Consider the following 12,570-nt stretch of genomic DNA (forward strand, 5'->3'; position numbering starts at 1 on the left):
GAGGCCAGCCTGGTCTACAAAGTGAGTTCCAGGACAGCCAGGGCTATACAGAGAAACCCTGTCTCGAAAAACCAAAAAAAAAAAAAAAAAAGATGGAGTCCGTTCCCAAGATAGAGTAGGTGTTGCCTCTCATTCCCCTTTTTCTGGTAACTAGAAGGCCCAATCATGGGACTTCCTGAAGCTCATAACCTTTGTTATGAAGGGACTGTTAGTGACTTTTAATTATCATAAGCTGAATAGCCTTAAGTCCTTTTATATCAGTGTGTATTGTTTCTCCCAGTATGTTATAATGTTTCCTTTGTAACACCATGGATGTTATCTAGGTGTCAGTAACCAATTCCATGAAAACAGCTAGTAACAGAGCTATGTCTTATGACTCAGTTAATTTAAGCCTGAATATATTGATGACCTGAGAGGACTGGACTTATATTCTAGAGGGGGTCAAGTTTATCATCATCCAGTCCTCATGGTATCCCTGAGTCATGGGTAGGAGGTCCCATCAATGGGAGACAGGTGGGAGACTGAGTTTCCTCCTGGGGTCTTCTTCAACTGCAAGTGGGTATGGGGTGGATTCATGCTGCAACCCTGTCGACCTTCAGGTTGGTGGGTGTGGTCAAGATGATAACATAGAGAACTTTTTATTGAGGTTCTAATGACCCCTGGCTGGAGGGGGACCTTTTTCATAGAGAACAAGAAGTTTAAGCCAAATGTTTAGGAGCCCATTGAACACCTTTGAGATCATATAGCAATTGACAATATTCGAACTCAGCAATGACCTCTGCCTGTATGTTAGTAACAATGCAGGAGGTAGTATCCTGAACATGATTTTAAAAACGGTGAGTCCTGTGGGACCTCGAAAGGTACCACAGTCCTTGGTTGAGCTAAGGCTAAAAGCCCTAGAGACCCTCAAGAGATGGTAGGAGATTTTCTTGCTCCCAGGTACCAGGCCCCTGTAAATAGCCACATCCTCCCCCCCCCCATTGAATTATGGCCATCAGTCATGTAAGGGCAATGCCCCAAGCCCCTCCTCATGTACAGGATGTGACCTATGGTCACATAGGCTCAAGGCAGATCTCCATTTTATTGAGGTACCTAAAGGCCTGCAGGGCTTAGCCAATAAACTTTCCCTCCCAGACATTCCTCCCTGCAAAACTTCAGGCCCACACTGAGAGGTGAGGTATGGTTTTACATATCAACTTTCCATCATAACAATACATGATTTGGAACCATGGACTGCCTCTTTTCATCGAGATCTGCCGTGGGGAGTCATGGAGACAGCTTTTGCCTACAAAGCTGCTCTCTAATCTCCATAGAGGGCATCTCTAGACTCTTAGTCACGATTGTCACTAAGCCCAAGCCCAAGCTTGCTGCTATCAAGCCAAGGAGTATCACCACAGCCAGAGTGGCGCCCCCCTCCCAGTCTCAATCTAGATCTAGCCTGGAGGCTGTCACTACATTCTCAGCTGTTCTGCAGCTTCCAGCGGCAGCCCTGTGAAGAGAGAGCCTGAGAACCGGAGGACCCCAGCTTCTTTGCAGAGCCAGGGAACCCTAAACCAGTGCTAGCTGTCTAACACATCAGACTACATCTTCCCACCCTTGAAGTGGTGCTTCCCTATGTCCCAACCCCCCTGGTGATAGTGTGGGGTAAGCATGGTCAACTCCCATGTCCTGCCTCCCTGAGTGGCTGTGCCCTGTGGCATAGTGGACAAGGGACCCACAACCCTGTAAGTCCCATCTGGTAAGGGGAGATTCATACCTGGTAGAGAGCAAAGAGGAGAGTTACTCAGTCATCTCCAGTCTCTTAGGTCAATATAGTTAAGGTTTCGTTTAGGGTCCTGTTTATCTTTTCTACTTGTCCTGAGTTCTGGGATCCATATGTATAATAAACAAGCAGCTATTGATAGCTTTGATTTTGAACATGATGAAAGATGAATTACAGGAGTCAGGTTACCTGGACCAGGGCATGATGGTCCATGAGACCTCTCCAGTAATGTTGTTCAAAACCAAAGAGAGGAGAGTGATGATATCTAGCAGCGATAAGAAACATCAGTATAACTGTGGGGGCAGTCTTTGAATAGTCCATAGTCAGCAGTGCAATGGGATCATCTGATGTGTAAGGATGAGAAACAGGCTTATTAAACTGTAACATTGGAGCAATTAATTGCTCTGTTCCTTTGAAGAAAGACACACCTCATATGCTCTTGTATTTACCCATTAGAAATCTGAAGAACTTGAGAATATATGAACTGGAAATAATCAGAGTATTTTGTTATTGTTTTGTTCATTGTATGGGTACCAAGAAGAATCATCTGCTAGAGGATTGATATTATGGCTTGTTTGCAATGATGGTTCTCATGCTATTGATGCAATTACAAACATCTACATTTTAAATTCATACATGCATACTAACCACCCTGTGCATGGAACTGTGGTGTTGGCCTGGCCTCCCTGTCTCCAGAATATGCATCACTGTTTTTTCAGGTTAGAGTTTTGGGCTCCTGGGACACTGTGTGTCTTAAAGTTCCTGAGAAACTGTTGTAGTTCCTCAGGAAGGGAAGCCTTCAGTACATTTTGGGTTCCTCTGTATGTTCTTTTAGAAGTCACAGGAGTGTGAAACCTTGACAAAACAGTTTGTGTAGATATTACCTTTTGTACCCTTTAAACTTTGTAAATATCACTGCATCCTGGCACCTACAACTGTATTGATCCTGGCATTTGCCACTATATTCCATTTTTGATAAGGGTATAAAAAGTTTGATTGTTTTCAATAAAATTGTCATAGCCTCAGTCTTGCTATTACCCCATGAAACCAAGCCTGGTTTAATTTCTAACCCACTGTATCAAGAAACTTTGAACCAATAAATAAGTGTGTGCCTTTTACCTATATTCTATCACCAAAATAATCAAGAAAGTGCCTTTGCCTTTAGGACTGGGCATTCCCAGAGAGCTGTTAGGAAACTAGTCCTATGAGGAAATAGTGCAGATATAAATGATTCTGAGAATACACATTATTCAATACACAGTAATTGTTTTTAACAATAATATGTACAAAGTAACTTTGAGTATTAATATTCTATCATAACGAATGCCCTCGATAATGTAAACACAGCATTCGGAAATGTGTCATTATATGTTGCATTCTTTTGGTATTTATTCATTCATCCATTTCTTTCTTTTTTAAGACAGGGTCTCACTGTAACTCTGGTCTGGTCACAAAGTCACAGAGATTCACCTGGCTCTGACTTCCAAGTAGAGGGATTCAAAGCATGTATTACCACATTTGAATTTACATGGTGACTTCTGTCTTGTTTGTTTTTAATTGTGGGAAAACCTTTATTTGTTAAATATTTATGGCATGCATAGGTAGGAATTCATATTGAATTTGAAACCTATGGATATAATACAATATGGGAAAGTTGTTATTTCTTATCTTATTTTTATATTTACATATTTCCTGACTTCGTTGTGTTACACCTTAGCGTCTGAAATAGCTCAGAATGTATGCATGTTGTGGGAGGATATCATGACACATTTTTACTGTTAGGAATTGTTCTATCACTGAGAACTAAATTAGAAATTATCTATTAAATAATATCATTCAATTATATGAGAATTATAGACTCTAATTATCTTTTGTTTTCTTGCTCCAACAAAAGCACCGTTCTCATAAATGAATGGGCAAATTAGCTCAATGTTATTGTTTGGTCTTGGTTTTCTTTTGTTAGATAACTATATCACTTTGTTGCCCTGTCTGGCACAGAAGTCACCATAAAGATGAAACCTGATCTTACAGTGGATTTGTCTGCCTTAGCCTCCTGAATGCCGTGATTAAGGCAGTGAATCTACATACTGGCTCATACACACACATTTAATTTCAGGATTTGATGACAGTTTTGTGGCATCGATTGCTAATCTATATGGGCTAATATACCTAAATTAGAAGACAGTGGATACTTCAGTTTGTAGACTTTCTTTTAACAATACTGAGAATGCAAGCACTTGGACAGACAGGTGATGTCAGTGTTAGGTATTTTATGAACACAATCCCTTCTGCTTGATGACATTTATATCATTATCTAACTCCTCACAGATTTCCAAAGGCTTGGGAAATTTGTAAAGTCGTGTACAATGAAAGGCATATCACCTTCTATCCATCAAATACCTCACCATAATTCACATGTTCATTGTTGAAATATTGGTGATTTGTTATCTGTGCTGTAGTATTGAAGAGTAAGCAATTGATGCTTACTTTTACAATAGTGAAGATAACAAGAAAAATTGAAGGACTCATATAGTTAGGAAAGAGTTAAATGTGCCCTGCAGTAGATTCAAATTCTATGCTGTAAAAGTGTTAGCTACACACTATGGATATGCTCAACATTGTAGTATGTGTTTTCTCCATCAAGAAGATAGAAATAGCAAATGACTGAATGGGAACATTCATATTAAAACATCTGAATCGTGGGAAACACTACTGAAGAGTTGGGAAAATATGAAAGCAACAGGATTTGGAGTTAATTATGATAAACCATAATGTCATTTACATTGCATTTTGAATCATTAATATATGACAGCCTGGTCAACCACACAAAACCAACCCCAAAACATACATGAAACAAGAGGTGGAATAAAATCTTGATAACCAGGGATTGGACAGAGGATGATGGGTGTGTAATGGTTCAAGCTCTCTGGAAAGCTCTATTTGAAAAAGACATTTTCTTTTGAAAATACAAGTGGTAGAACAGAGGCATTATAAAGTAGGGATGAAAATAAACTCACAGAGCTTTGAAATAGCCATAATAGTAAAAAAAAATCTTGCCAAAATATTTTTCTGTAATATTATTATTTTTTGATGTACATATTAACGTTGCTTCCCAATATTAGAAACCTACTCCTCCTAGTAACTCCTAATACAGATTTGTCCTCCCTTTACCCCTCCTCACTCACATACTCATTTTGTGCCACCCCTGCACTTCCAGTCACTGCTTTCCTAAGCCCATTAGGCATATCCTCTCCCACTAAGGCCAGACAAGGCAGGCCCATTTAGAGGAATGGGACAAACAGGCAGGCTGTCAACAGATTCAGGAACACCAGTTGTTGGACCAAGCTGCACATCTGTTACATATGTTTAGGGGGCCTAGGTCCAGCCCATGTTTGCTCTTTGGTTGGTAGCTCAGTCTCGAGGAGCCCCAAAGGGTTCAGGTTATTTGACTTTGTTAGTCTTCCTGTCAGTTTCCATAACCCTCAATTCTTCACCCAGTTGTCCATAAGAGTCCCCGAACTCCATCTAATGTTTATCTGTGGGTCTCTGAATCTCCGTTGGCTGCTGGGTAGTGCCTCTCAGAGGACAGTTATGGTTGGATCCTGTAGGCAGGGACAACCCCATGGGGGACCTGCATGAAGACCAAGCTATGCATCTGCTACATATTTGCAGGGACCTAGGTCCAGCCTTGGCTCATTCTTTGCTTGGTGGTTCAGTTCCTGGGAACCCACAATGGTCCAGGTTAATTGATTGCGTTGGTATTCTTGTAGAATATCTGTCTTCTTTGGGTCCCTCAGTTCTACCCCCAACTTTTGCATAAAACAAACGTCCACTGTTTGGCTGTGTATCTGCATCTGTTTCAGACAGCTGCTGGATAGAGTCTCTCAGAGGAAAGTTATACTAGGCTCCCATCTGCAAGCATAACAGCGTATCATTAATCTTGTCAAAGATTGATGCTTGCCCATGGGATGGATTTCCAATTGGACTAGCTATTGACTGGCCATTCCTTCAGTCTCTGGGTCCAAAGATTGTGAAAGGGATGGTGTCATTATTCTTCCACTGGGAGTCCTGCCTGGCTACTTGAAGTTGCCTCTTCAGGTTCTGTGTCCCCACTGTTAGGCATCTTGGCTAAGGGCACCCACATTGACCACTGGGAATCTTCACCATTCCCAGGACTCTGGGACTTCCTAGAAATTCCTCCACTCCCAACCTCTCCACCTCCAGCAACTGCAGATTTCCATTCATTCTCCTGGCTCTCTCTCTAGTTTCTCCTCACACCTAATCCTGACTCTCCATTCCCCTCCCCATTCCCTCTCTCAAGCAGTTTCCTCCCTCCCTCTGCCTCCTATGACTATTTTATTCCCCCTTCTAAGATATATTAAAATATTCTTGCTTGGACCTTCTTTCTTGTTTAACTTCTTTGAGTCTGTGAGATATATCATAGGTATTCTGTACTTGATGGCTAGTATTCACTTATCACTGAGTATATAGCAAGCATGTCATTTTGGGACTGTTATATCACACAGGATATTTTCTGGTTCCATCCATTTGTAGTCTGAATTTATAAGACTTTTTGGCTTGGCCAAACGACTTTCGGTTCTTTCTTTTAGTTCTTCAAAATGACTTTTTAGGACACTTTGGGAGTTTTAAACTTTACTTGAACATGTACCTCATCTATTGTTCATAGGTTATCTCTTTAAGGCTTTATGGTATCATGGTATTTGTAGGACTAGACTCACATCTGAAATTAAGATCAAGATACTACCTGAGTAATGCCAGTAATTTGGTTTTGTTTCAGGATGAATGTTCTGGGATGTGTATGGTATTAGCATGCTGGAAATTACTTAACAAAATAAACTCATATCTAACTCATTACTTGATGCATATAGAACTGAGTGTTATAGTACAATAGGACAGGAGGACTCGACAATGGTTTGTAGTATTTGCCCATGGATATACCTTTGTTCTGAGGGTTGAATTCAAGGAAGAGAGCAGCATTATTGCTCAGGCTCCCAAGGCATCTACATTCTGTCTGTGTAGAGTCATTTTAACTGAAACTAATACTACTATGGCAGAAAGCTTTAATCACTGAATACAATTTTCCCTAATTTATTTAACAAAAAATGGATTCTCTTTAGAACACTGGCTCCAGCTCTCCTAATTCTACATCACTTTCATATAATTTAAAGTACTCTTATGCAAGCAGACTCATGTGGAGACAAAAGAATGGTGTCTCACTCCTGAGACCACTGAAAATACATTTTCTTATGGTTTTTAGCAACCCTTGTGAGAAGTTCATTCCACCCATTAAGGTGTGGCTACCCAAGGTTTAAAAACATTTCTCTAATATTCATTTTATGTTACAAGTTTGCAGAAAATATTAATGGGTTCAGCACACCTTTGCCAGAAACATTTTNTTTTTTTTTTTTTTTTTTTTTTGGTTTTTCGAGACAGGGTTTCTCTGTATAGCCCTGGCTGTCCTGGAACTCACTTTGTAGACCAGGCTGGCCTCGAACTCAGAAATCCGCCTACCTCTGCCTCCCGAGTGCTGGGATTAAAGGCGTGTGCCACCACACCCGGCTCCAGAAACATTTTCTTGGGAGATGCCACAAATATATTCATCTACCCATCCCAAATGGAAAATGGAAACAACCAAGTTCAACTTGTTAAACCAATGAGATTTATTGGAATTACATACAGGACTTAGGGGAAGCAGTTAGCAAAATGAGNGCACAAGGGACTCAAAGACAGTTGCTATCCTGAAACTTAAAACCAGCATATGATACAGATAATGAATACTAGACATTGGGAGCAAACCACATATCCGTAGGTACCTCTACAGGATAAAAAGCATCCTATCTTTGTAGCTCAGTTTGTCAAATCCTCTTTTATTAAGTATAATTTGAGTATGTTCATTTGAGTTAAACATACAGAATGCTGTCAGTTTCATTAGCTATTTTGACTCATGCATTTTACAGCTTCTCTTTGAAATAGATCATTTCAGTCTCCAGGAAAGCTTATACAACTCTGTATTCTTCTAGCTTCTCCATCATGACATATTTGAAAGTGAACAAGTAAAAACTTTTAATGAAAGATTTCCTTCATTTCTCATTTTCAGTTTCTCTCAGCATAAACACTGGGTAGTTCCTAAGATTTGAGGATTATTTAAATGTTTTCTCAACTTCCTCACATATATAATAATTCTCTAGTGTGGAGCTTAAGTGTTGCAAACAATACCGCTTGAGTAAAGCACATGCCATATTTTTTTTCCAGTGGACACTATTTTTCTGACTATAAATTTCCAGATATTTTCTTAGGTCTGAGATTTGGTTAAAGACCTTTCCTTATATATCACATTCAGAAGTTTTTATCCTGAATGCATTGTTTGATATATTTTAAGTGGTGAACCAACAGTAAAGGATTTGAACATTTACTATATTTATAAGTTCCTTCACCTATATGTAGTCTCTGATGAATTCTAAGATGATCACCTTTGGAAACAGATTTTTCTCATTCACTTCATTTGTGAAAGTGTCTACTGTGTGCATTCTCTGATAAGTGCTAAGATTGTTTCTGGCTAAAGCATTTGTCACATTCATTATATTTGTAAGGCTTCTCTCCTGTATGAATTCTCGAATGAAGATGACAATTGAATTTTTGGGTAAAGCACATGTCACATTCACATTTGTAAGGTGCTTTCTCCTGTATGAATTCTCTGATGTTTTCTAAGATCTCCTTTATAGGAAAAGCATTTGTCACATTCACTACATTTGTAAGGTTTCTCTCCTGTATGAACTCTCTGGTGGACATTAAGACTGCCTTTTTGGGTAAAGAATTTGTCACACTCACTACATTTGTAAGGTTTCTCTCCTGTATGAATTCTCTGATGAATACTAAGACTACCTTTGTGGGAAAAGTATTTGTCACATTCACTACATTTGTAAGGCTTCTCTCCTGTATGAATTCTCTGATGACTTCTAAGGCTGCTTTTGTACCTAAAGCATTTGTCACATTCATTACATTTGTAAGGTTTCTCTCCTGTATGAATTCTCTCATGTCTTCTAAGATCACCAACTTGAATAAAGCATTTCTCACATTCACTACATTTGTAAGGTTTCTTGCCTGTATGATACATCTGATGAATACTAAGACTGCCTTTTTGGGTAAAGGATTTGCCACATTCACTACATTTGTAAGGTTTCTCTCCTGTATGAATCCTCTGATGTTTTCTAAACCAGCATTTCTGGGCAAAACATTTGGCACATTCACTACATTTGTAAGGTTCCTTGCCTGTATGATACATCTGATGAATACTAAGACTGCCTTTTTGGGTAAAGGATTTGTCACATTCACTACATTTGTAAGGTTTCTCTCCTGTATGAATTCTCTGATGTTTTCTAAACCAGCATTTCTGGGCAAAACATTTGGCACATTCACTACATTTGTAAGGTTTCTTTCCATTTTTGGTTTGTTTCAACATGAGGGTTTCTTTAGATTCAAAAAACTTATCAAGCTTTGCACCATTGTATTCTTTCTTTCCTATGTTGATTCCTTGATTTAGACTAATGGTAGAGCACAAATTTAAACAGTTTACATGGTTTTTAGATTTGTAAGGTTCTCTGTTGTTTTCAGTTTCATGTCTGCTTAGGTTTGATGATTCAACAGATGTAGCCCTGAGGTTAGTTTTATAAGGTGTACTTTCAGTGGATTCATGAATGATTTTGCCAAGCTCATGACATTCATAAGATTTCACTTGGATATTTACATGCTCGTGGACAATATGCTGTAGGTCTTGATCCAACATGTTCTCAAATTTGGGACACATGCAATGATTCTCTGAAAAAAAAATGCATTTAGAGATGACAGGAATTAGTGGATGAGTAAGACAATATGCCATGTTTCCTGAAATTTTCTAATGTAAATTAGTGATTCTCAAAGATGGAACTCTCAAAAGTGGACTTTCTTGTTTCACAATCATTACATGGATGCTTAGAACAATCTCGAAATTCATGCATCAAATGACAGGAAATAGTAGCCTTCTATTTCTTATTTACCACTATGCTTGGCAGAAAGTAAAAAGAAAAGGTGATGTAGAAGTAAAGCACTTTGAGAATGGATCTCCCTGAATGACCATGTGTACTGGTTAGTTTTGTGTCAACTTGACACAGCTGGAGTTATCACAGAGAAAGGAGCTTCAGTTGAGGAAATGCCTCCATGAGATCCAACTGTAAGGCATTTTCTCAATTAGTGATCAAGGGGGAAAGGCCCCTTGTGTGTGGGACCATCTCTGGGCTGGTAGTCTTGGTTCTATAAGAGAGCAGGCTGAGCAAGCCAGGGGAAGCAAGCCAGTAAAGAACATCCCTCCATGGCCTCTGCATCAGCTCCTGCTTCCTGACCTGCTTGAGTTCCAGTCCTGACTTCCTTGGTGATGAACAGCAGCATGGAAGTGTAAGCCAAATAAACCCTTTCCTCCCCAACTTGCTTCTTGGTCATGGTGTTTGTGCAGGAATAGAAACCCTGACTAAGACACCATGTAAAAAAAAGTTTCTCTATTTTCTTGTTTATGTTTTGTGACTGAGTAAGAAAGTATAGCTTGGGTCAGCTAGGAATTCATTATGTAATCCACATTGGCATGGAACTCATGATGTAAAAGCCATGCTGTAACAGGACTAAACATAAAAACCACAAGTAAAAAACTAAATAAATAAGTAACAACAAAATTAGCAACAGCTCTTTCTCTATTTAAAAACTTCCTGATTTTAAAAATTCATAAACAACTGAAGACTTTAATGAAACAGTAAAATTACTACAGTTGTAGCAATATATTTTCTTGCTCTGACTATTCAGTGGTTTTTTTAATTTTGAAGTTTTCATTAAAAGTAGATACCATGTTTTGAAGATTACACAGAATATAATACTGGATCCTCTTCCAAAGAATGAAGAGAAATGTAAAGGAAACACAGTGAAGAACTTATGTTGGTAACCAGGATTTCCTTTATTCTGGGAGTCTTTAGATATGTCAGAGGATTTATACAAGCAAATAGTAGGTAAATTCAAAGAATGAGTCAGGAATTCTACAAAAGTATTCTTACCCACAAAAAATAGATTGTTATAATTCTCCAACATCACCTCCATGTACAATGCCCTCTGAGCACAGTCAAGACATTCCCATTCCTCCTGTGAGAAGTCCACAACCACATCCTTGAATGTTAACTGACTCTGTAATAGAAAATTACCTGTTCATCATATGCTGCTGGACAAAAGTGTTGTCCTAGACAGAAACGACCAAAAGAATAAGAGGCACATTGTGATAAAAATGAATTATGGGAAATATTTGAGGACAACAACATCTTCTAGAAATGCTATAGAAATGTATCAGAAGTTAAGCATTGTTGCTCTTATGAGACAATGCATAGGATGACATACTTTACTGAGTCCATTCCTAAAGTCTCTCTCCTTCATGAATTTTCTGGTGTTTTCTAAGACCTTAACAACAGATGAAGATGCCACTATCACTTCATTTGGAAATTTGTGTCCAGTTGGGATTCTATAATTCTAAATTGTTTCCAAGCACACACATGAACTACACAGCAAACTTTTATTTCTAATCCTTCAAAATCTAATACTGTCTTCTGAACTCAACGAGATGGAGTAAAACATAGCAACATATGCATACATTCTGGGAAATGTACCAATATACATAAAAGAAAACTGAAATTTAATTTTTAAAAAGGATGTTACTTAAAAGAGTTATAGTCTATTGTACTCTCATTTATTCTGGAACATGATTACATGAGGGAGTCATGAACAGCAAAATTTTACGTGATATAACATATATATGTGAGGGCCACATGGAAGAATGTATCATTATGAAGTATGGGTTTTTATCAAACAGAATCCTAGTGTCACATAACAGATGGTCAAGTTACAAGGAGTAAAACTGTGCTTCTAAATTCTACAGCTGTCAGCCTTGCTCAACTATGAACACTGTATCAATCTTGTCTTCAGCTGGGTCTCACCTGAACTATTCTAAAATGCTTAGGTGCAATGTAGCCTAGGTGCAAGAACAAAGAGGTGGAATGTGAATGCAGAATTGTTAGATAAATTAAGAACCACAGTTTTTTCTTTAAACTGAGAGTGTAATATCAGCGAACCATTCAACAGTCCAAAGGACACACAGATTCAAATACTTTGTAAAGGTATTTTATGGGATTATATCCACAACAATAAAAGATGTAAAAGAAAAACAGATTTAGACGCCATTAAAATTATTTAAAATTTTCTCTAAGGTGACATATGTAGTACAGATAATAACAATTTGATAACTTCTATATCTTTTAATATAGAATAATTAGACATGTATGTATAAATAAATGGTATATGTGATGATACACTCAGATGAAATAGAATAATTTTCTTTTATCAAATTGTGTTTTGAAATGACAGAATCTTTTATTTTTATTTTTTTATTTTTTCTTTATACTTTCTTTCTTATTTATTTATTTATTTATTTATTTATTTATTTATTTATACATTTCAAATGCTATCCCAAAAGTTCCCTATACCCTCCCTCAACCCTGCACCCCTACCCAACTACTCCCATTTCTTGGCCCTGGCATTCCCCTTTATTGGGGCATATAAAGTTTGCAATACCAAGGGGCCTCTCTTCCCAGTGATGGCCGACTAGGTCATCTTCTGCTACATATGCAGCTAGAGACACAAGCTTTGGGGGTACTGGTTAGTTCATATTGTTCCACCTATAGGGTTGCAGACCCCTTCAGCTCCTTGGGTACTTTCTCTAGCTTCTC

General features: G+C 38.3%; 1 protein-coding gene across 1 annotated transcript in view; it reads right to left on the bottom strand.

The window, feature by feature from the left end:
* Nucleotides 1-12,570, bottom strand: part of LOC110312425 (zinc finger protein 813-like) — a 68,467-nt gene that overhangs the window by 51,483 nt on the left and 4,414 nt on the right. The window contains 4 exon segments of the mRNA XM_029471396.1: nucleotides 2,647-2,721; nucleotides 8,325-8,458; nucleotides 8,460-9,598; nucleotides 10,855-10,981. Of these exon segments, the coding sequence (XP_029327256.1) occupies nucleotides 2,647-2,721; nucleotides 8,325-8,458; nucleotides 8,460-9,598; nucleotides 10,855-10,981 (1,475 nt within the window).

The sequence above is a fragment of the Mus caroli genome, chromosome 17, assembly GCF_900094665.2.
Source record: "Mus caroli chromosome 17, CAROLI_EIJ_v1.1, whole genome shotgun sequence".
Classification (NCBI taxonomy): Eukaryota; Metazoa; Chordata; class Mammalia; order Rodentia; family Muridae; genus Mus; species Mus caroli.